This window comes from Colossoma macropomum, unplaced genomic scaffold (genome assembly GCF_904425465.1).
Source record: "Colossoma macropomum unplaced genomic scaffold, Colossoma_macropomum, whole genome shotgun sequence".
Taxonomy (NCBI): Eukaryota; Metazoa; Chordata; class Actinopteri; order Characiformes; family Serrasalmidae; genus Colossoma; species Colossoma macropomum.
In genome coordinates this window covers 32,561,474-32,587,787 of record NW_023494804.1, presented here as the reverse complement: position 1 = coordinate 32,587,787, position 26,314 = coordinate 32,561,474, and the positions used below count along the sequence as shown (strand labels likewise).

Sequence of the window (26,314 nt, the reverse complement as noted above, 5' to 3'; positions counted from 1 at the left end):
TTGTTCCGACAGCAGTGATAAGCATTTTAGGTCAAACTGAGTGAAGTGCTGTTATTCCCAATTAGGCGCAACCTAAGAAAACCATGTGATTCAAGAGGCTGGTAACAGTCTGTGCTAATAGCAAAATGAAAAAAACTATATGTTCCTCCCCACATATCATGCTGCATATCAAAGCTGCGGTCAGTGAAATGAAACGCTGCAGTAGCAGTAGAAGAGTGTATATGCCTGACTTGTGGTGCTGCTGTAATAGGGGAGCCAGTCACTCCTACACTCTGAACTGACTATAAATACAATTGGAAAAGATGGGCTGTTATAGATACTGGACTAAAGCAGTGTGTAACTGAGAACACTTTATCTTATCAGTGCACTCATATAGCTTCTGCTCTCACTGCATTCGGTCTGGATTTCCATCTGGAGAGCAATGATAAATCTGAGGGGTGGATATTCTATGGTGGTACAGGCTCAGATACATGAATCTGTCCAAATTACTGCACTCTAGTGTCCGTCTCGACTAAGGGCTAAAAAATAGGGCTTTCCTCTGTTATCTCTATGAGGAACCCCCTACCACATACAGTCCAATAATGCTCTCAGACCAGCAGTGGCCTGGAGACACGAGGTACACTTGACTTTCAAGTAAGGTAATGGACTGTAGTACAACAGACCTCTGAGGTTGTGGGTCTAAACTGTTTTGCCCATGAAAAAAATGAATACTATTTTCAAAAATCACAACTATTACAAACTGTGGTAAAGTAAGGCAGATATGTTTTGTCCTATTTGTATTTTTCTCCTGAATGCCACTAGATCCTTTGAATTTTGCGGTCATTGAGCAGTTGAAAACCCAACGTTGCTACATTAATGCTACATGCAAAAGAAGCAAATGTAAGGCTTCTACAGGAACTAATCACCACTTCACCACTACTATATAACAACAAAAGCTACTCAAATTGAAGAATACTAATAGCGATGCACCAATATGGGTATTGATGCCAATATTTTGCATGTACTTATATGTCCATGCCGATGCTAGAGCTGGGCGATACGGCCAAAAACGTTATCACGATAAACAAAATTCATATCGTTCGATATCGATACATATCGCGATAAATGTCAAATCATGATTTCTTTCACGTTTGAAGGCTGATTTTGCTCCTGGGTGGTTAATTGTGGTTTTAAACTATCCTTTATGGTCCGATCATGACAAACACTCGGCAAACAGTGGAACATTTCACTAATCTGTCATGGAAGAGTGGGAGAAAGTTTCTGAGCTGTTTTTATCAGCTTGAAAAGCACAGCTGCAATTTTTGTACTAGTCATGATTTAAGAAAGAAAACAGATTATTTTTAGCTGTCTGGTGACGAGCGCTCGGCTACCCCGGTACAAATGCTAAACAAGTGGCCAACAACAGTGCTAAACTCTTTAGTTTCTCAACGACAACTCGGTTCGGTAGGTCACTGCGGTCACTCCTACCACATCCATGTCAGAGCATATCACAGTATTCAGACAGCAGCCAGCGATGACTGGGTTTCTCTATGCTATCGCAGTAGTTTAAGGGGTGAACCACAGTATATCTGACGCTCGCTGTGTAAAAGCATTATCTGCAGTGTGAATCTCTCACACCGGTCACAGAGTCCTCCTTTTAGGTACGTTTAAACTGAAAGCGGTGATTTTGTGTCTTGTTTGATCTACAGTATCATCAATTCACCGTGTTGTGCCGGAGCGCTGCTTCAAGTATATACTGTATAACTTCGCGTTTCAGCCATTGCTAAAGTATGCTTGGCGACCCTTTTTTTACTCATGGCCCCCTCCCTCTCTAATCAAGCCGAAAAATTCGGAAGTGCGCCCTCTCCTGGCGACAGCAGAGTAGTGTCGCTTTCCTTGCAGTAGAAAGTGCCACCAGGGCTTTCGCTAAACGTGGAAGTGTGAGAGTGGTGTATTATATTGAACATTTATCGAACCTGTCTTATTGCTCTATCGAGGAAAAGTTATATCGCGATACTTATCGTTATCGTTTTATCGCCCAGCCCTAGCCGATGCCAATACATACATGTTTAAAAAGAACAGAAATTGAGACGTCATCTACCTGGATTAATATTATGAAGAAAAATAACATTGGGTTTATGCAGGGTTACATAATAGTAGCCCAGCATTGCCTAAAGCTTCTGCATCATCAAACATTTGGTTAAAATATAGTTCAAATCTAAAACATCTGTCTAATGCTGAAGTATTTTTTAAGCAATTTTCAGCTGATATCGAAACGATTCCAGGATCATTGTGCATCCCTAGCTTCTACTGCCACACCCACTTAACCAGACTTGACAAAGCTTGCTAGCATATCTGGGTTTTTTGGTAAGGTTGCTAATCTTATGATATTAATTCAATGTGCAGGAGTGGTAGCTTACATGTAGCAATATTCCTATTTTAACCACTAAACAACGTCTGAATTCAACTAACAGACTTTAAAATCACCTTTTATGTTTTCCATTGAGAAAAACAGCTTTGAACCAGAACTTGCACAGATGGCAAACTACAAAGGTCTATTTCAGTGGATGAATCTTTACTGACCATATAAACTTTTTACAGCAGAACCAGCAATCCTGTCAACTTATAATAGAGATAGAGATGATAGCTGATGTAAAACCTGTAGACAGTGGACATTTACCCTGGTCCTGGAGATCCACGTTCCTGCAGAGTCACAATCTAACACACCTGATCCAGCTAATTAACTTCTTCAGAAGTCCTTGATTTGCTGAATCAGATGGATTAGTGATAGGTAAGGGAATGGGCAGCATATTAGGAAAGTACATCTCCAGAATGAGGGTTGGAGACTACTGCTGTAGAATTTGGTAAAAACTCTGATCTCAAACTCTTCAGTCTCATTATTTAGGCCAGGAGTGTCAAACTCAACTACTAAAGGGGCCATATTAAAAAATCTCAACAAATCTGTGGGCCAGAAAGAAAAAAAAAATGATTTCATTTTTAATTAATGTTGTGCTATAACCTGAACTGACCATTGTTTATGCAAAATACGCAAAAAACTTCAGCAGTAAAATCCAGGCGCTTGTAGTAGTCCTTGAAATATTACATGAGTACTTTAAATATAAAAATGTAAACATCCCCAGGAGCTCAGTCTTTTAAACCTACCTACTTGCTTGAACTAGGCACCTGGCATCCTTACTTTGCTGCAAGTTCATTAAGACTTGGGCTCAACTTCTAAGATAACGTTTGGTATTTATATTGGTTGAACTGCAGCTGAAATGAAGTGTGTTTGGTGACATGACTGGTGTGGAATTGTGTAGAATTGAGTAGAATCGAGGTGTAACCGCTGTCCCATAGACTGTTGTTGGGGTAGGAGAGTCAGAGCGCACATTACGTTTGCAGTGCATGCTGGGGACTGTAGTGCAGCGCATTGTGAAACAGGCTAATAATAATAAAAAATTAAAATACTTTTGCGGGCCGGATAGGACTGTGTCGTGGGCCTGATCTGACCCGCGGGCCTTGTGTTTGACACATGGGCTTTAGGCTATACAACTATATAAATACAAATTAAACTTTTTTTTTTATTACTGTCATTTTTTAAAATAAGCCTGCCAATATTTAATTTATGCCACTATTTAGTCAGTCAGCTGATACAGACTTTCATCACCGACCTCAATAATAACCTGAAACAATCAGAAATCTTAGTGTATTAATTTGTCCCGAATGCTGTGCTGTGTTGTGAGTATGCAGCTTGTTTTAAAGCATTTTGTAATGTTAACCACTCATGAGTCCTGTAATACAGCACATTTTGCAGTACGCGCTCACTGTTCCCTTAGACTTGACTTTACAATTCATCAAATGTTACACCTGGGATCATTTTCTATTGCATATGTAGATGCTGCATCTGTTTTGGTAGGATTTTTTAATGTCGGCATACAAAATTAATCTGAGGAGGCTGTATTGGCCAAACTTCTTTTGAGAACGTGAAAAAACCATGAGGTTTACATTCATAGAGACTGAAGCAAAGACAAAAAAACTCTCATGGATAAATCTTAAAGGACTAGACAGTGTCTAGAAATGAGGACAACTAAGATGAGTCTTAATACAAGTTAATGCTATAATAATAGCTTGGTAAGTTTAAGGCTTACGGGCTGAGGAACTTAATGACAAGACAGTGATTCATAGCTGAATGTCTTTCATGCATGACTGTCCAGAAGACTGACAGACCAGACTCAGCTGGTGGCCCTTTGACTCGTCAGGTAAGTCTATTAACTTTGATCTCCAAAGTACATCAAACGCCTCTGTTCACAGCCAGGCTGCAGTTAGCAAGCACCAACACAAACCTCCTGCTGTTTCTGTTTGGATACAGTAGTGAAACGAATGCACACACAATATGTGACAGTTAAGCAGGTCTGTAGTAAAAATTATTATAAAGGTATTTCTGGTCAATATCTTGACTTTTTTCTTCTAAAGAGGAAACACTACCCTGCATCAAGGGCAGAGGGGACAAAGCAAACAGGACTCTCTCCAGATATGTATCAGTAAAGGTACAACTAGAATGTGCAACCACTGGATGGCTTTGAGGAAAGTTTTAAATATTCATAATATTTATAATATCTCTGCTTCTATTAAACTGCTCCACTGCTCCATAAGCTCATTCTAATTGCACTACTGTTTACAGCTGCATTATTTATACCCACACACCTTATGTCACTTATGTCACTTTATTGTTAAATTCAGGGACTTTCTTGTATTTATATTATTTTTTTTATTATTCTATTTTTCTACAATTAGTGTTTATTTTTACGATTAGTGTTTAGTGTTTATTTAGTGTCTATTTAACACATTTCCCGTTTACTGTCTATTTAATGTTATTGCTACACCATGGGGTCTGAGAGTAACGCAATTTCAATACTCTGTATGTCCTGTACATATTGTAGTATTGACAATAAAGCTGACTTGACTTGACCTGAAAAAAGAAGTTAGAAACCTTGGGGTCATTTAGGACAGTCTCCAGGTTAAAAGCATTTCTTAATGCTTCAGATCTGGAAAAAAGTCATTCACGTCTTTGTGACATCTAGACTGGATGACTGTAATGCACTTTATTTTGGAATTAATGAAGCATCTCTGGCTTGTTTACAACTAGTTCAAAATCCTGCAGCCAGAGTGTGAACTGGTACGAAGAAAAGAGAGCACATTACTCCAGTTTTAGCACACTTATACTGGCTCCCAGTGCATCATGAATCCAGTATAAAAAGGCACTGACAGTTATTAAAGCTCTGAATGGTCAGGCAACTCCATACGTTGTGGACATGCTTTGCATTTATGCGCCCTCAAGATCTTTAAGGTCTGCGTCTCAATCACTTTTAAAGGTCTCGTCTTAAACAAAAAGGGATCGTGCTTCTGCTGTCGCCGTGCCAAGACTTTGGAATGGCCTCCCAAGTGATACTAAGCTCCATCTGTGACTTTTTAAAACCAAGTTTAAAATACATTTTTATTGATTAGCATTCAGCAGCCATTGAACTGTGGACTGAGGTCCGTACACTGTTGTGTGAATGCATGATAGTGGTGTTCGGATGTTGGGAATCCTTTTTGTGTTTTATCGTAAAGCACTTTGGTTTTAAATGTGCTATATAAATAAAATTCACTTACGTTACTTACTTTACTTACTTACTATCTCATGTCATTTTGTTTAATATTGCCAGAGAACGGCAACTACTCAATCACAAAAAGCTCTGCATTTTTTAACACAGCATTTGTCACTTTTAACACGTCAACAGTAAAGTTCATTTCAGACTGGAAGTGCAGCTCCTTTGGCTAATCCCCTTAAATGCTGTCTTTCATTTACAGAAGTAAAGATGGGGAGAAAGGAAAGACAAAAACAAGAGTGATGAAATATTCCTTTAACGTTAGCGCAGTTTCCAAGTAGTCCGATTGTGGCAGAAAATGCTCTCTGAAGTCTTAAAAGAATGGTTTGGCACAAAATCTAATTCGCAGAGTTTTCCACTTACTCCAGATGCAACTGATCAGCCAAGACTTCTTTAGTGTCCCAATTTGCTTCTTTGGTTTAGTGCTGGCGCCACAAGGCTAATGTTGCTAACAAACACTAGAAGTCAACAGTCACTGAATGCTTTTCCTTAAGTACAAAAGATTGTACTTCTCTGAACCCCGCAAACTGCATCCAGGTCTTCATTAAGGTCACACGGACTAGCCGATGTGGCTTTGGGCACAGTACCACTCCCTGTGAGCTATTACGTGTAGCTGAATGCTGCAGACACTTTAGACAACAGGTGTTGTCCAGCATTCTGACTCCCTTTCATGTGTATGCATGTCATGCAGGCATAGGATCACTAGATTTCATCTGTTTCTGTTGTTTCTATTTATAAATATACAGGGTGATTCAAAAAGATTCATCTGATTTCAAAATGATTTATTTCACCTATAAATCATTACAGATCAATGCAGTAAACTGTAAATGGTTTAAATGAGCATAAAGTTTATTATGTAATTGTACAAGTGCTCAATATGAACGTCCTCCAGCTGTACAGACATCAACGCCACAGTCAAATTCATCCCATACTGGATTGAGCATGTCGGGTGTTGCTGCACTCACGGCTCTTTCAGTGCGATTTCGGAGATCATCCAGTGTTGTGGAACCAACGGCGAACGCTCTGAGCTGTTGGAGCTTCACTGCCCACAAAAATCACACTGCACAGTTATGACGGATTCACTCTTATTGAAGTGGAGAAAGCAGAACGCTTTCTGCTCAGGGGTCGCATCTCCTCTCAGACTGAAGGAGCCATCTTCCACTGACAGTCAGAAACTCTATGACCCCCTCTTTCAATTGGATTGTGATTGGTTCCTAGACGCCTTACAGTTGTAAAAATATGGCGCTTCGAAATCGGATTAATCTTTTTGTATCACCCTGTATTTTTTGTCATCGTTCTATAAAAGCAATGATCTGTATGTAAACTGCTAGCAGCCTAATAAACACGCACTACAAAGCCCGTTCGATTCTGGTTCTTTTGGCATGCTCTCAGACTCTTTTTGTGGGTGTTATTTGAGCATCAGCTACTGAAGCCCAGCCTGTACTGCGGTACTGTAGCATGCTAACTAAGCTAGCTTTAGTGTAGCCGAGCAGGATTATATATCTGCAATTGCTAGGGACACAAAAATGGACATTTCTGTAGAATGACCCACATAAAGATGGAGAAAAGCAGCAGACTTAATAAGTATCCTAGCCAAAACAGTGCAGCATGTTTTTTTTTTTTTGTATATCTAGTATATATTTGCATTTTTTATATTTTTATATCTTACCTTTGATGACAGTTTACAGATCACCGCCGATAAGAACAAATAAACTCGGACTGACATTTTATATTAGGCTTTGGAAGTGGGCACTCATGTTTTAGGTCAAGTTTCTGCCTCCAGGTCTTTCTTTTACCTCCGCCAACGTCCTTTTGAATATCTGGAGCAATTCAAAGTACATTCACAGGAACACTAGCTCAATGCTAAATAAGCTTAACCGGTAATGGGGGATAGTGAAACCGATACTTAGCAGTGATTGAAGGAGAAAACGAAGCAGACCTTGAGGACAGACGTAGAGAGCGTCAGGATTATCCGCCGTAACATTAACAAATTATTTATTTTTTTCACTGTGCCGCTAGTAAAGTTCTTACTGTGAGTAAAATCATCTATCTGGATCATCATAATTGCCCGCAGGGTCCCCCATAACCACTCAGACCTCTGGGCACGTGCCCATAAGACCCACTGGACGATCCTGCCCCGAAGGATCCAAAACCAAAGTTCCCATCTGCCTTTAAATGCCTCTGGCTACACCACACCACTTTTAATCAACTTTAAAAACTTGCATTAGCACACCAGCTTCCACGGCTGAGCAGTCTCTCCATAGCAAAACCCATCTGTCTAATATTTCAGGAGAAAAGTCTTGCCAGGTCAGAATATGCTGCACAATGATTTGTTCGTATCTCCTATGCTCATTAAAGTAACACTTGCTACTTCACACTCTCCTGCACACCTGACACATCATCCATTTATTTGTGTGTCCGGTGTTGTGGAACCAGCAGGCCTCTCCACTAGGCCAGAACCACCTCATTACAGAAAAGGCAGACTGAGACCATGAGGCTACGCTAAATGCTAGGCCATAATTAGGGTGTCACTTCAAATCAAGTGTTTCTAATAACTGTGAACCTACCCTATGGCTACACGATAAAAGGCTTCTTTTAGTTGCACACACAATGTTAAGTTATGCAGTCTCTTTATGGCAATATAATGCCATAAAATGTGTTTATGCTGTCATCACATAGCCTGCTTTAATGTGAACTGGCATTTTGCAATAAAAACGCATTCACCACATCACTCACTATCCTGCCTCCTGGACATCTACTGCCATACAAAGTTTAATTCCAACCTTAATGGGCTGCACCTGCTCCACAAAATCACTGTTCTGAATGGGGTCTGTTTTGGGTTAGAACTTGGCAGAAAACCCCACCCCCAACCCCATCCCATCTCCCCAAAAAAAGATGGACTTTAACCCTTCTGTAGTGTTGATGTGTTTGTTACTCAGTGGTCTGGTGGACCCACCATGTTATTATTTTTTAAGTCAATACAGACATAAAAACTGATATGCAGTTTTTCTGGTCCCAAAACACCTGATTCAACTAATCAGCTGATTCTGAAGCTGTTTCTGAGCTGAGGTCGGTCTGTTAGAAGGGAGGAAATCACTAAAATGTGAGGACAGGGCTGCTTCAGGACCAGGACTGTGAACAACTGAAGTATGAATTGAACTGAAATGAATCATGGTAAACATATTGTAAGTAGGCCACAAAATTAACTATATGAGCCCCTTAAAAACGTCTGTACAGTGCAATGAAGATGTACCAGGGTACTATATAAAGTATAAATTTAAAATAGAGGCTAAAATACATGTTCTATTACCACACTATTCTCCACACACAAAAAAAGCTGTTAAAACAATAAGCATATGCACCTCACTTTAACCCTTGTGTGGTGTTGATGTGTTTGTTACTCAGTGGTCTGCTGGACCCACCACAGTATTGCCTTTTTAAATCAATACAGCTATAACAATTTATGTAAATATACCAGATGTTTAAAATATCACGTGTCCAGCGTAGGGTTCTCCTTTAGCAGCTGTAGCCAGTCAGCAGCCTGTCCATGTTGTCCGCCCTCACACCCACACACACATACACACACATACACACACACACACACACACTAACAGCAGGCCATGTAGGAGAAGAACAGAGTGAAGGACACAGCACCTCCACACTTTTATTCCCTGCAGGTTCACCCAACACCACATGTCTAATATCAATGTGTAGGGGTGAACAGTGTGTAAAGTTCCTTCGGCCAAATTATAGTTCCTTAACAAGCAGCTTGTTGCTTCGTCAGAGTAACAAGCTCCACTCACTTGCTGCTCAGTCTGCTGTAAGCCTCGCCTTTGAAGTTCGGACTGATCCATAAAACTGCCGCCATATCAAGTTTAGCTCAGTTTTGTCAATTTTTTCTAAATCAATATTAATGTTGTTTTGTTCCAGCCAGTCTGTAAAGCATCTTACAGCCCATTTAGTTTGGCGAATGGTGTTGGGTTCATTTCTGGCTGATTCCAGGTTGTTTAGCTGTTCTTCTGTCACAGCTGCCGACTGAAAAGCTGCTCAGTGGTGATGACAGTTTGGGAATTTAGTGTAGCCTCATCTTCAGAGTCTGACCAAATCAGCTGTCGGTCAAATGTGATCTTAAAAGTGTCCATTTTCTGTTTGTGGCAAAGTAAGAAGTACAGGTGTCAAGGTTGTTACTTTGCAACAGCGTCTCAGCAGAGCGATACAGTGTTTGTGAAAAAACTCGTGATGTTATGGTGAAATAACAGCACAGTTAGAACGCTTCTCAACCAATCAGCTGTGTTATATGTTCTTCACATCAAATGAACAAAGGCCAAGGAATCTGAGGTTGAAATAATAATAAATCGCATCATTTTTGCTTTTAAAGATTGAAAATGGGTCCCACAGACCTGAACACCACACAAGGGTTAATGAAGAAGGAAGCCAAGCCGTTTTATCTGAATGTGAGATAATAGACAGTGTCACTTTCCTACCTTGCCTCATGAGCGCTGCAACTCCGAACCACAAACTATTCAACAGCGTAAAGTTGTTTTCCATCACGTCTGATGAAGGGTTGCAGGGGTGAGGGTTGTACCATTCATATGGAGTGAACCTGTTTTGTTTTTTTAGAGACAGTCATGTGCAAACAATGTAAAAGCCAGAAAACAGAGCACTCGTGGTTTGCACCACGTAAGCAGACAATTCATTATTTTTCTGTTTCAACAGATGAACCACCCACTTCGTCATAACAGAATCTAATTTTCTTATCTCTGTGGTGCGAAAAAAGAGGTCAAGATAAAGTCAAGGGTAGAGCGAGCTTCACGGGATGATTAATTCACAAGTCGAGATGAAACTGAACATTGACTGAGTGAAACGAAGAGACTACTGCTATAAATGTGAGTTTCAAATTCACACTGTAATCTGACTTCGCAGAAAAACATTTTTAAGAGCGGCACAATAAATCAATCCTAATGTTTTTCATGAAGAATTATTCATGCCACACATGCAGACTACAAACTATATCCAATTAGATCACATGTTCAGAAATCAAATTTCACCGACCTTGTAAAACCTCCTTCTCTCCATAACTTTTAGAAAATGGAAACAAAGTCACTGGCTGAGGACCACAGCAGGTGCCCGTTAGAAAGACTGGACAAGACAGTGTTTGCATTTACATTTGCATTTTAATAGGCACGTCCAGCCTTCTGTGTTCGTTCCTGGGCAGCCTGTCTAACTATACAGTCATGGACATCTGCCTTTGGTGTTGGGCTTTGATGATGGCAGAACATTGTGCTCCGTCTTAAAAAGAGTAAAATGTAATAAGCTCATATAAGGTTATTACTCACACTGTTTTGTGTTGAATTAGCAGATTCATAATTAAAGTGTACAGTTATGCAATTTAACTGAGTGCAGTAACTTTAAAAAAAGTGCCACCAGATGTAAGCAAAGTCATTCAGTGTGTTTAAATATGAGACGGTTCATAGTGAATCCTTTGGGTTCAGATTTCTTTACAGTGGTGGTGATAGGAACCAGGGGTCATGGTGTCTAAAATGCAACTATAGCCATTTTATTTACTATCCAAAATGACTAGTGAACCTACATGTGTCTTCAGAGTTTTATATGTAATATTGATGATGGTAAAATAGTGGAAAATCTATAGTGGAAAGTTTTCTTTGGGGACTATTTTGCCAAACACCACCCTGGATGTACCTCTCTGCCATACATGTATAACAAAACATACTGTTTAGACCAAAACTTTACCTCAAAACTTTCATAAAATAATGTATCCGGCATCACGCAACACATTCAGAGACATTTCATGCAATAACTTTCTGTAAGGGAGCTTTCAGAGGCATTAAACTCCTCAGACGTCTGGTTCCTATCACTACCACTGTAAACAATTCTGAATCAAGTAAGTTTCTCTAGATCAGAGAATTTCACGTCAAACCACTATATTATTTTGTTTACTGACGTAGAAATTTTGAAAAAACAGTGACAACGATGTAATGGTGTCACCAAACAGCACTAATAAAGAAAAAAATCAGCAGAACTCACAAATACTGAAAAAAGCAGACTAAATAATGTAAGTAAGTCAAAAGCAGCTCAAACAGGTCACTTGGATTGGATTTTGACAGCTGTTTCACAGCTACTACTATAAAAGTATCCTTATACATATTTTCACACATATTTTTGCTATAATTGCTATCATTATTTCAACTACTGGCATTGTTTTGTATTTTTGGTTGAAATGACTGATATACATCAAACGGCTCAGCTTAACTTTACCAGCTAAAGATCTAACTCACTGTAACCTCCTTACCACCCAGTAATTTAGTAAATTAATAATCAGTGAATTATAAACCAAGCCTTTTATAAGGCCAATCGATAATCTCTCTAAAAGTGAAAGCTGTGCAATTTCTTCACAAAATACAGAATATATAAGTATTTAAAGTATACAGTGTAGATTTATAGAAATCGGGCCCCAAAACTCTAATAAGTGCTCTCGCGTGTTCATACAGGTTTGCTGACGGTGGAGCGGAGGGGCGCTGACATCTCAGGGAGTCTCTTGTCTCTGTTACCTTTCTGGTTTCTCCCTTTTAGTTCGGCTGTTATAGCTCGCCAGAGTCTGTGCTGCACTCTGTTATTAGCTGTGGTCAGTCACTCTTTACAGAACTGACTCTCTGTGTGTTTTCTTGTTCTTTGCTGAGTTGAACAGCTGCCCATCCTGTGCGTCTGTGCTGTTGCTTCTTCTGCCTTGGTCAGGTGCCCACTGCTCGCCAGCCTTCTGGACCGGTTTGACCACCATGGAGCTTCTCACTGCATGAACTGACCTTTCTGATGCTGCTGCTGCTGCTGCACAGACTCAGTCTATTTAATTGTAACCATTGCTTCACCTGTTTTTCCCCGTTTCTGTATTTTAATATTCTACACTAATGCTGTCTGCTATTCGGTGTTGACAAAAGTCTTGGTTCCTCCTAAGAGCAAGAGGCAGGTTTCTTCTTCTTACTCTCAAGGAGTTTTTCCTTGCCACTGTCGCCATTGGCGACGCTCATGGAGGCTCGGACCTGGATATTTCTGTAAAGCTGCTTTGTGACAACGTCTGTTGTAAAAAGCGCTGTATTAAATAAACCAAGCAAGCCGTTGGTGACAGTGGCAGAAAAAACTCTCTGAGATCGCAAGAAAGAAAATTCAATCTGGGAAACTAAATAACAAAGGTAAACCTGCCGGTACTTAAAGACTTCCCACTGTACCTAGCAATGACGAAGAGCACACAGCTGACTCCCAGGCATGCGAGCAACACGTACATCCAAATATCTGGAGTGAGGGGGTTGAGGAAGGAGAAGACCCCTGGGTTGGTGCCATTGGGTTTGCGGTACAGGATGCTGATCCCCAGGGTCATGAATGGCTTAGAAAAGTCTATGACTTTCTCCCGCACGTAAGTGATGGTCAAAGGAGCCACAGCCAGGTCTGCTATCTGAAAATTAAGGAAAAGTAGGAGTGGATCATGTATTTACAGGGTGTCTGCAGGTATCACAGAGAAAACGTACATATCAACGATTCAGTAATGTGCGTAAGTTTTAACAAGGCTGCAAACAGCAACATTAAGTTAGTATATTATGTTATAGTTTCACACAAACACATCTTTGGTCAGTACATACATTTACTTGCATAGACGTGTGTGTGAGTATGTGTGTGTGAGGTTTTGCAATAAAATATGTAATTATTTACATCACTTTACTCTTTACTCCCTACTGAATTTTATTCCTTAAATGCAAAAATCACAGTAAAGTCAAGTTGTGCTGAGGTTTTCTTAAAATAACTCTAAAAACTAGCAAATATTAATATGAAGATGTATCTGCTCTTCAGAACCAACATAGAATTAAAACATACTTTTTAATGTATTATTATGTATGATTGCATTTAGGATATTAACAGAGAACTGTCTATTTTTTGTTTCTCTGGAACACAATCTGGATCTAAAAAGTTTAATGTGAGTGTAAAATATAAATGTAGAAAAAATTATGACTTTTTAGGGACCCAGACACCCCGTATTTACATGTCATTGTAATGGAATTTCAAATATTTTAATCAAAACCATCAAAAACCAGTGGTGGACAGTAACGAAGTAAATGTAACTCGTTAGTGTGCTTAAGTAGTTTTTTCGTGTATCTGTTCTTCACTGAGTTTTTCCATTTTTGGTGACTTTTTACTTTCACTCCACTACATTTCAAAGTCAAATATCTCACTTTTTACTCCGCTACATTATGAGAAATCTGTCGTTCCTTTTGGCTTATTTGTGCATAAAAACGTAACATGTCAAAACGAAAGAAGTGCAAAGCAAGAACACCAATCATCAATGCTTTTGATAATTTTAATAGACATCAGCGTCACTAATTAATGACATTCTATTAAAATATTGGTTTACCAAGAGTGACACTGGAGTATTTTCACCTAAAATGAGTTAATGAAGTTAATAAGTCTTGTTATAAAAATGATAATAGGACATTAGAGCCATAATTAATCTTTTAATACTTTCACTTTTGATACTTAAGTACATTTGAAGGCAAATACTTTTGTACTTTTACCCAAGTGGAGGTCTAAAGGGAGGAACTTCTACTTTTACTGGAGTAATATTTTACCTTGGGTATCTCTACTTTAACTCAAGTACATGGTTTGTGTGCTTCGTCCACCACTGCAAAAAAACCAAGAAGCAACATGCACTGCTAAAGAATAAGGAATCATGTAAACGTTTAACCCAGAAAAAGTTCACCTGTTCAGTTCCTTAATGACAGTCAATAAATAAATGACACAAAGGTCACACCCAAACACAGGTCCTCTCACTTTGCACAAGCCAAACATTTTAGGAAGTGTTAAAAAGCTAAATTAGGCCTGTTGTGTTAAAATGTGTGTGACTTACATGGTCAATGAGCTCCCTGACCATGCCGTTCCACTCCCCCTTGTCATTCTGGGCGCCGTACTTTCCGTCAGACACCAGCTTGACTTCGTAATTAAACCCCAGGATGTTGGAGAGCTCCTTCAGCAGGTCCAGACAGTAGCCTTCAAAGCGATCATTCCCATACAGCACCTTATCAGACTTCTTATACATTACATATGGGTTCTCCTGCAAACATGTACCAAATTCACTTTAGACATCAAACAAAAAACAATATCAGCTTAGAAAAATGTTATCGTTAGTTAAACACGTCATTAATTATATTAAAATAGACATGAAATAAGAGTAGAGTGGATGGCAAGTGACACATGGTTAGTAAGATAAAGCTTACCAGGATTGTGGTGACTATCAGCGTTCTGTTAGCCAGCGAATCTGTGACATTTTTAGAGTTTTCCTGCTTTTCGGTCAACTTCAGACCCGTGTAAGAGTTCCACACCCCGATCTGTAAGTAACACAATATCAATCCATCGTACAGAACTGAAGACAGCAAACACAAAAGTAATGTGAGTCAGGAGGGGGTAGAAATGTGGGCATCACTTCCGAAATACATTCACAACATAAATAAGGATATTCGTTCTATACTGTCTCTGCCTCCGAGAGATCATAAAGTATACCAGATCATGACAACAGAGGAACATAAACATGAACAGGGGATGTTAAAACAGGTTTAGAGAGGGACAGTATGTCATCTGAAGAAAGTGGATGTTTAAGGATAGTCACAGGAGATCTCAGGTTGCTGCTGATGCATTCGCTGAGTTTATGGTCGAGCATGCTTTTGCCTCAAAACGAGATGCATTGGCCTTAACAGCAGAAAGCCGGTGAGCCATCTCTCGGCTCAAATGCTTTATTTCAAGCTTGTACAATCCTGTTAGAATCAAAAAGAGCACTCTTAGGATTCTGAATGCATCAGGAGAAGAAAGTGAAGATCACTTCTGAAAGCAGTATGCAGTCAAATGGCTGTCTATTCATTTGCTGTCTTATTTGCTGAAACACTATGAGCACATAAAGTGATTAGTCTCGAAGGGGAAATCGGGGTTTGATTATTTTGAATAAAATCAATAAGTTAGTATATAAATCTCAGAAATATTCAGTGTGATATTCCGTTTAGGTTCAGCAGATTCACGCCTCTGTGTTTCACCACTCAACTCAGGAGGGCAGAGAGCTTTCTTAGCTGTAGCTTCGCCTCTGATAAAGCCATTTCACTGCCTCCACTCCATGTGTGCGGATTCTCACAGTGTGTGGGGGGACAGCTGGCATCCAACATTTCAGGGTTGAAAATGTGGATAAAGATCACAATAAGAAAGGCTGAAGCGATTTAAGAGAGCAAGTTCAGGCTGAAGCTAATGCAGTCAGCCCAAAAAAAAAAAAAAATTTCAGCACAGAAAGGAAAAATGGTCTGGAAAGCAAATCTTTAAGAAGAGGAGGAGGAGGAGGCCTGCTCTACAATTGGGGACGGCAGGGGACAAATTTGAAAAGACGATTTCTGATAAGAAAGGAGTCACAACTGACTCATTTTCTAGGTAGCTACACTTTTTGTGCGGGCACTCATAAAGAATTGTAAGCACATCTCTTTTCACCTCTGGTGTAGAAGTATAACGGGAACTGAAGGTATGGTGAAGCTGATATCTGTGCATTGAATTCAATTCAACTTCTCAATTCAACAAAATGCTTTAATCATGAAAAAATGAACAAAAGTGGTCAGAAAAATAAATATAATGTCTTCTAAATCATTTCTAACCTGCTTAACCTGCTCAGTCATTACAACAAGGAAAGCCCACAGAATGACCTTCAATTTTTTTATTTTTTTTTTTAACTGTGTGTTTGCGAAAAGTGGTCTTTGGAAATTATACCTGCCAAAGGCCATTTCAAACTGATTTCAAGTAGTATATTCAAAGCAGTATTGAAGAGTAGTATTCAAAGTCATGAAGCTCAGGGTTTCCTATAGAGAGTGGAATCCGTGCCAAATTGAAAAGCAATCACTACTGTGGAAAAACGTGAAATGCAATGCACTCACGACATTACTTTTCCATAATGACATGCAAAATATGTGCCACAGTGAAGAGCAAAACCCTCTATTACACTGTCCTCACGTCGCTTGACCTCTGTACTGAAAAGAAATATGAAGATTTTTATTTAAAAAAAATTAAATCAAGGATTCAGGTGAGAATTGAATGCAATCCACTTAATTAAAATTCAAAACAGTTTAAAAGCAACACGCCTTCCTCTCGCTCCAAAAATGGACAGCTGAGAGCTGCTCAGAGCTAAGTATCTTCCAGCGAAGGCTTGTTCTGCTGGTTAGGTTGTTGCTCATGATCCACGTGGTTCATTCATGTGAAGTTATTGATTAGGATGTGCGCATGTGGGTCATTACAAGACACAGGTTTGTTCACATTAATGACAGATTTGCGTTGCTTTGCCTACATGGATGTGAACCATCAAAAACTTGGATTTGAGCAATGTGAACAAGCTTAACTGAGTTATATTAGCACCAAGCTAACATTTTCCCACACTGGGATTTCCTTCGTTTGATATAAGATGAGTTTGGATAAATGCATGCTCTGAAAAACATGTCCATACTATAAGAAAGGTAAGTCATTCATCAGCACTGTAATCGTGTTTACATGCTGCTTTTGGGTTACAGTGACGTTAAGGTGACAGAGACACTGCAGTATTCATTTTTCTATTTACTTTCCCTTTTCCCTCCAAAACGGTCCAAAGTGTCCGACCCATTTTTGAGCATTTTTTAAATGTGAACAAGGGGTGGAGTTATGTAAAACTGGGAAGTGTCGTTACCCTTTAAGTCTACACACACTGGCCACTTTATTAGGTACGCCTTGTATCTACAATCACTGTCCATTTTATCCGGTCCACTTACTATACAGGTGCATTTTGTTGTTCCACAATTACAGATAGTAGAACAGACTCTCAGCACAGCAGAGACAATGACATGGTAGTGAGTGTAGAAAGGTGCTTTATTAGATAGGTGTACCTAATAAAGATGCCAGGACGTGTATACGAGTAGTAGTGCAGTAGACAGAAAGATAGATAGAACTTTACTGACCCCAAAGGGAAAATGCAGTGTTACAGTACAAATAATTGCACATAAACTTACATATATTAGGCAGAAATAAAAATAGGAATAAAAACAGATGGCAAAAATAGACATAAACTGAAGTATGAGAGAGTAGGAGTAAGTATATCTGTTGCATATTTACATAGCATATAAGACAGATTTGTTGTATTTACATGAGTAAATAGTAAGTAGTGTAAAATTAACTTAAGTTTGATGTTTATCCTAAGAGGTAATGGGGAGGAGATGAACTGTGACATTTGTGTGTGTGAACACGTGCTGGAGGCGAGACAGAAGCTAACAAACCGATACCTCCTTGTTTATGGCACGAAACAACTGCTTTGGCACCATGGGTACGCACCTCAGAGTGGTCCTGCTGTTCTCGGAGAGGGTGGACAGAGCTGGTCAGACTAGGCATCAGCCAGTCTGGCTATAGTCTGTATTGCTGTAACGTAGCAATATAGTCCAATGCTTGAACTGTAGCATAAGCAAAGCCTTTCTTTGGTTCCCACTCAGTAAAAAATCCACCTCACATGTCAGACTGAGACTTCTTAGCTTTCTCAGGCTCCTGTGCAGAGCTGAGCACTGAATATTTCTTAGGTCAAGGCTTATCCGAAAGGGTAGCGCCTGACCTCATTTCTAAGCTGGCAAGATGCTCCTACCTCTGGGGAATCAACATCATGCTACACTTAAAACAAGGGTCGGTCAGAGTAGGTCAGGGCCTGTCTTAAAAGAAACCCCAGATAGTAAGACTCACAGAACTCAATGTGGGGTATATACATATCCTAAAATATTAAAATATTTTGTTAAAATGACAAAATATTTTATTTACTACAAAGTCCATGACAATACTGGGGATGTTAGACATTTGAGATTTGCCAAACACAGTTGTTTTGGCCAGTGGAAGCAGCTCAAAATAGGAGAAAATAAAATACAGTGCAAAGTTATGCAGCTTTTGGTTGTGATTTTCAGTCAAAGGACATTAAATAAGCTACTATTAAGCTCAACAGCTTTCCTACTGATGAGAAGAGGAGAAAACGTTTGCAGTCAAACAGCTAAACCGAGGCTGTATGAGACCAGCTGAATGAAACTTCCTGTCTTATCTGCCTTCCTTGATTTTATCTGATCTGTAGCTGTATGGATCCACATTCCAGTCAGGTCTGCCGATACATTTACTGAGTCCATGGCAGAATCAAAGCAAGCAGACAGGAAAGGAAGTTTCAATCAACTATTTGGACGCAGAGCCAGGAGTTATGCAGCACGAATAGCAAGATTTCAGACTGAAACATGACTTACAGAGCAGAGAGCAGTGGAATTTTTATTTCCTTGATTAAATCTATTTGACAGTATCCATCAGTATTCTTTTCCTCTCATTCCACTTCGGCTCAAACTGAAATGGCTGAACAGCAGACATGTCCAGCTAACAAGTACGAGTTCAGTGGTCAAATCTAGTACAACCATCTGGCGTCACCACCTAGAGCATAAAAAAATGACAACCTTCAGCATATTTTAGTAGCTTAAGGTATCCCAAATTATGGTCAAACTGTCTTATCAGCTGGGGTTCCTTTCAAATGATCTACAATGATGCACCAAAGACATGCTTGTGCAAATTTACCAATAATTACACTGGCTACATTCACTTTATTATAAAGACTGTAGAGCTGGGCGATATGGCCAAAAACGTTATCACGATAAACAAAATTCATATCGTTCGATATCGATACATATCGCGATAAATGTCAAATCATGATTTCTTTCACGTTTGAAGGCTGATTTTGCTCCTGGGTGGTTAACTGTGGTTTTAAACTATCACTTATGGTCCGATCATGACAAACACTCGGCAAACAGTGGAACATTTCACTAATCTGTCTTGGGACAGTCGGAGAAAGTTTGAGCTGTTTTTATCAGCTTGAAAAGCACAGCTGCAATTTTTGTAATAGTCATGATTTAAGAAAGAAAACATTATTTTTAGCTGTCTGGTGACGAGCGCTCGGCTACCCCGTTACAAATGCTAAACAAGTGGCCGACAACAGAGCTAAACTCTTTAGTTTCTCAACAACGTCAGCTCGGTTCGGTAGGTCACTGCGGTCACTCCTACCACATCCATGTCAGAGCATATCACAGTATTCAGACACCAGCTAGACGACTGGGTTTCTCTATGCTATCGCAGTAGTTTAAGGGGTGAACCGCAGTATATCTGACGCTCGCTGTGTAAAAGCATTATCTGCAGTGTGAATCTCTCACACCAGTCACAGAGTCCTCCTTTTAGGTACGTTTAAACTGAAAGCGGTGATTTTGTGTCTTGTTTGATCTACAGTATCATCAATTCACTGTGTTTTGCCGGAGCGCTGCTTCAAGTTAGCCAGCAGCTAAAAACAGCTAGCCTGGAAAGACAGCGCTCTCCCGCTCTCCAATGCCTCACAGCTTCCTCAGTTTACTTTCGAACATGAACCCACTTCTTTCTTTCACTTTCGCTGCTCGAGAATGCACTAATACTAAAATATGACGGTTTGGTGCTGTAACACGGCGCTGCAGACGTGATTTAACACCGCTAAAGTTGTTAGGATGCATGGAAAGAGGTGAGTTCGCTGTAGGACAGTACAGTTACACCACTGACCTCGTCACTCACACTCGGTCACAGGAGAACAGATCGCAGTATTATGTATTAAAGTATTATGTGATTAAAACCAGTGGTGTTTTGCCAACTGGTGCTATTATTCATTGCTCTAATGTCGCCCTTACACCAAACGACTTTTCAAGCAATTTCACCGTCAGATTTCCAACGTCGGAATAAAATCGTGAGTCTTGGCTCAGGTAAATAGTGACGTGTAAGGGGCGCAGGTGAGAGCGAGCGGGCTGTTTTAATATTTCAGGTTCACTGAGTGTAACAGTGATGTAAGGAAATGTGCAGAGGACAATAAGAATGGCATTATTAAAGAATCATCAATGTTTTTTTCTTTTCATTTCTTTTTTTTTTGCTTTCTGTTCCACTGGTTTCTTATTTTGTTTGTTTGTCTTTTATGGTTCATAGTTCATAACAGTTCAATCCAATGAACAGTTCATTCAACAGTGCTGAATCACTGCATGTTTTGTTGATGTGTAAAATTAACATTTATGTTAAATAAAAAAGTAACCCACATTTTGTTGATTATAAAAATTCTGGGTGCTGATCTGCCAGAATATAACAGTTCTACAGTGAACTGGGCTGAGCCCCACATCTTTACATACTCAGCCAGCGTATCTGCCCATCTGTACCACTACAGAGTGGAAGGAAAAGTGTTTATCTGCTTGTAAATTTCCACCAGGTGCATGATGGGACATAATATCAAAAATCTAGTTGCAATCTTGCAAACAGTGACCCTACAGGATCCCCGGTCTTTGCAAAATCATACTCTGTGACTAAAAACAGTGCCATTGTCTTTAGATGTGAGAGGGCGTCAGACTTCAGTCTTTCAAAAGGCTTTTCAAAGTCGTCTAGAGTACTGTTAGCATAAGACAGTGGCCGGGTCTCATAAAGGACTGCCTTGCCCTATTCACATTACATCACTGATACTAACACTCTTCTGTAGCACCTCTACTGCTTTTTCTTGTCCATGATTATTTATAACATAGAAGATGAAACAAATGTGCCTCATATCCTCGTAGTTGTTTCCTCCATCCTAAAAATGCACACAAGAGCTACTGGAGCACTAATACCGTACCCTTGTGGAAAACCTTCAGCCTGCTAAACTTAAAAGAGTGAGTGTTATAAGCCAGGTCCATGAGGTCCCTGATATATAAATAATACACAATTTTTATGTATATGTATGGACAATAGACAGAATGGAGCATACAACAAAAACACATGTAGTGCATATTATCTGGATCAAGCACCAATACAAGAACAGCTGGTTCTCAACTCGATTACACCTCATCTGTTAAAAAACACACTCGGTGCAGCACTTAACAAATAGCAGTAAATATCTGAATCTCCAAAATATGATAAACAAAGTCTAGCAAAATGATATTCCAATAAACAGGGTGATTCAAAAAGATTCATCTGATTTCAAAATGATTTATTTCACCTATAAATCATTACAGAACAGTGCAGTAAACTGTAAATGGTTTAAATGAGCATAAAGTTGTAATTGTACGAGTGCTCAGTATGAACGTCCTCCAGCTGTACAGACAACAACGCCATAGTCAGATTCATCCCATACTGGATTGAGCATGTCGGGTGTCGCTGCACTCACGGCTCTTTCAGTGCGATTTCGGAGATCATCCAGTGTCGTAGAACCAACGACGAACGCTCTGAGCTGTTGGAGCTTCACTGCCGATGAAAATCACACTGCACAGTTATGACGGATTCACTCTTATTGAAGTGGAGAACACAGAACGCTTTCTGCTCAGGGGTCGCATCTCCTCGCAGACTGAAGGGAGCCATCTTCCACTGACAGTCAGAAACTCTATGACCCCCTCTTTCAGTTGGTATGTGATTGGTTCCTAGACGCCTCATGGTTGTAAATATATGGCGCTTTGAAATTGGATGAATCCTTGTGAATCACCCTGTATACCTGTAGACCTTTAGTTATAGAGCTTAACCCATCACACCAACTAGAATAATCAAAATGTATACATTAGTAATAAACCAGATGGGTAAAACTGAATGAGGTAAAATGAAAATACTACACCAAGCGATTATAAAACCCCTTTGTGGATACTGACCAAAATTGGTCTTTGTCCTTATTAAACATTAATTATGGCCACTTAATATTTAATGTTCTCTTAAATGGACTTAACATTAGCACCTCAACTGTATTTGCAGGCTTGCATGTTATCCGTTTACTAAAACTGGCACCAAAAGCTTTGCATTGAAGAAAAAAGCATTGAAGCAATGGTCACTTGGTTGGGCACCCTAGGGCACCCTAAGTTTTCTGTGCTGCTGACTGGCTAATGTCAGCGCCCTGAATCTGATGGAGAATCCTGTGAAATCCACACAGAAAACTTGACCACAGCTGTTGTAAATATGATTAATAAACTGCCATTTTTGACTCTCAAGCCAATTTCGCATATCTGAAAGCTTTATCTCACAAAAAGTGTCAAAAAGTGTATTTCATAGAAGAAAAAAGTGATATATTTCAACATGCCCTGGCACCAATAATGGACAAAAAAACCCTAATTAAAACTGTCTTTAAACGAGGGACCCATGTGCAACCAATGAGATACTAACTCTATCTTAGGCAGGAGCCAATGCGTTAAGGTTCCACATCAGAGACCAAAGGATTATTGGTTTAAAACGTCGAGCCATTAATATAAACAAACAAAGGTTAAACAGAGCCGTTCCACTGCTGTACAGTTACACAGTTACAAAAAATGAAAAAGCACTGCCATCATTCTAAGCGCTGTGCTCTGGTGGTTTAACAGGAGCTGTCAGCACTAAGAGAATTAGAGGCAGCAGTGCCTGAAGACGGCACGCCTGCCTCTGTTTGATAATGCCTTTATTAACAGCACCATAAACCACTCGCACTTTATGCGTGGTGCATGTCATACAGCACTGCTTCCCTCCAGGGACTTCTGAAAGCAGTGGCTTGCTCAAACGAATTAACTTTCGGAAATAAATTAGCGCTGCTCTCCAAACATCTGCCAGTGGATTAACGTGTTTGTGTTGGAGCACACTTGATGAGCCACTTTCAGAGATATGTTCCTTCCTGAGGAATCAAAGTACTAGGAAATAGAAAGGCTTTTCCCTACATTCAATATTAAGTGCTGTACATTAAAGTTAACCAGCGCCATTAATTGTAACCTACATACTCCTACATCTCTCAGCAATGCTTTCTGGGAGAAACTGAGAGTTTAGGGAATACTGGGGAATGAAGTTAAGAAGGAAAAGTTTAGTATGGAAGATGGGGCTGAGCGTAAGGACTGGGATATTTCAGTTGGGCAAGGGAAATCAAAGGGAGACTGGAACAAACCTTCGTCCACAATTTAGTACGACGTGTCGCACCGTCAACTACACGCTTTTGAAAAGAGTTAAAAGAATGGAGTCAGTACATAAACAGGACTGCTGCAAATACATTCCCCAATCATTTTCTTTCAGCATCCAATTGAAATTCATTAAAATATTATTTAATGGGGCTAAGTGTCATATACAAATATACTGCTGTTGTCAGAACAAAAGCTTGTACCTCCAAAATGGTAACTTTACAGGAGAAGGAAAAAAACTTTTTTAATTTCAATGTAAGTCAATGGAACCAGACTTCTTTCCAAGCCATTTTGGGCTGTTTCTTTTGGTCCACTCACCATGAAATTAACACATAATGTAAAGGGCAACAAGAATTTTCAGTTATGTCAAAAACTGAAAAATGGAAGTTTTTTAAGGTTTTGTCCCGACAGCAGCGATATCAAAGTCTTTAAGCTACAATAGCCAACTTGTTACATCATATCTTTTAAGAAGTCCACTGTCTAAGCTCCACTGGCATTACAATAGAAATACCATTCAGCCATATAAAAAAGCAGCACATAACAACCTTTTCTGCCAGCAGCAACTTCCTGAGCACTAATTGAGCCGCCTCACCTTCGCTGTGCCGTCCTCCTTGAGGCTGATGAGGTCCAAGTCGAAGTCTTTCCTCAGTCCATCAGTCTTGTTAAGGACGATTCGTCCTGTCAGGCCATCCCACTGAGCCTGAGTTGTCCGGCACAGAGAAGACACAGAGGAGAGACACAGTGAGTCATTAAGTTCCCTTCCAGACAGCTGTGTACATGGCTTAGGGCAACAGGAAGAGTCAAAATGTCTTAGCAGGATCAAAACAAACAGTTTCTCTCTCCGGCAGACCTTAATTGGCTAGGTTGGTCTATCTGGCCAACTTTCCAGTGCAACAGAAATCAAACAGAAACAGATCCATTAATAATTCAGTGTTAAGCTGACCTTTATTAATTGCACTGCAACTTAAATGAGTAGAAAACAGACCATTTTGATCAGTTTAGTATATTCGCCTGTCCCCAGTGGCAAGAGCACAAAACACAAGGCATATTTCTCCATCACTTTCCCTTTATTAATGGACATTTTTTTGACAAACGACTACTACAAATTCAATCATAGCAAGCAACCCTGCAGGAAAAGCAGCCCAGATAGCCAGGCTGGAATCCTGAAAAGCTGCAGCTCTACATGCCTTTATCCACACTGACGCTGCCTTCTATAGGAGCAGGACTCCAAACTAGCCCTAACACGCTGGTTCATGCTCTGTCACACCAGCTGGCCATGACACTTTTCCTCCAACCACCTCTGTCACGTTCGTGGCACCATTCCCCATCTCATTACTCTTCGGAGCAGGGGGGCCCAAATCCTGTCCTGGAGGGCCACGGCGCTGCAGAATTTTATCCCCGAGCTCCAACGTGCCGGCTTCAGCTCGTGAAGGATTTGATAATTAGCTGTTGAGCTCAGTTGGGTTGGAGGAGGGAAAACACTAAACTCTGCAGTGCTGCGGCCCTCCAGGACTGGATTTAAGCACCCCTGCTCCGAAAAGTAATGAGATAGTGAAAAGTGCTGTGATCCAGCCTGAAAATGTCTCAAGTCCTGGAGTTTCGAAAGAAAGTGTCCCAGAGAGGCAGGACACATGGTCAACAGTTACCACTGACATGTAAATTAGAATCGTAATTACACAGAGAAGTGAATTAACAAATCTCTGGTGATCCGGCTGCAAATCTGCTTTGTATAACATATAAGAAACACTAAACGACTTTCGAATGAACTGTGTTCATCGTATATTTCCAGTAGAGTAAAATTCCAGACTCTGCTCTTCGCAGGATATTTTTCTTGAGAAATAAGGGCCCTAGTGTGAAACCTCAGCTCTTTCTGTCCTGGAACAAAGCCGATGTGAATTAGCTCTACTTCAGCAGAAAAAAAGCAGCCTTGCAGGGCAAAGCAAACGTTGTGCCATGTAATCTGCACAGCAGTATGCATACGCTGGAGTCCTCATGCCCTAAATCAAGTCCAGTACATTAGTCAGTATTATAGCTCAGTGGATAATCCACGGAAAAGCCCCCTCACAATGCACGGCTAAATGCCTTAATGATCTTGTAATTAAGTCTTTATGGGTCATTTAAACATGGCATCTGGAGTCATTTCAGTCTCAGCAGAGCTGAGAGTGTCTCTCTCTCTCTCTCTCTCTCTTTCTCTCTCTCTCTCTCTCTCGTCCCATATGCTACTGGCTGAAGCTCTGCTGCATTCTGCCTGTCAACACTCGGCTCTCCCTTTTCTCACACTCACCTCTGAAGTGGAGCGATAAGGCCAATTAGGTGGTAACACTTTTCTAGTGTTGTGTCAAATTCATTTTTAACTCTGTTTAAGCTCAGTCGGTACTTCTGTTAACATAGGGAGCTGGGAAATTTTGTTCGATAAAATAAAGTGTCCTCTATACTTGTATACTGTACTCTATACTGTCCCTGTCTTGTTTTCTATAGTCTTATTACTGGAGATACATCATGTGAATGAATTGATTCATCAAACACCCACAGGAAGCACTCTGGAAATTGATAATGAGAAAGATGTTCACAGCACGAAACAAAACATGTCATCTCAGATGCACAACGCCGTCTTCTACGATACCAGAACTAAAGAGAATAACCTTTAACAAACTGCAGGCCTGTCAGTATTGATTACATAAGTAATTAAGTAATCTGCTAATTATTCCGATGATA

At 40.0% G+C, this 26,314-nt stretch overlaps 1 protein-coding gene across 1 annotated transcript in view; it reads right to left on the bottom strand.

Moving 5' to 3' along the window:
* The window catches only part of grik1a (glutamate receptor, ionotropic, kainate 1a), an 84,251-nt gene that overhangs the window by 11,799 nt on the left and 46,138 nt on the right, over positions 1-26,314 (bottom strand). Inside the window, exons 8-12 of the mRNA XM_036595257.1 lie at positions 24,192-24,299; positions 14,900-15,010; positions 14,533-14,736; positions 12,866-13,089; positions 10,109-10,227 (exon numbers count right to left, since the gene is read on the bottom strand). Coding sequence (XP_036451150.1) covers positions 10,109-10,227; positions 12,866-13,089; positions 14,533-14,736; positions 14,900-15,010; positions 24,192-24,299 — 766 coding nt within the window. The remainder of the gene's footprint in view (positions 1-10,108; positions 10,228-12,865; positions 13,090-14,532; positions 14,737-14,899; positions 15,011-24,191; positions 24,300-26,314) is intronic.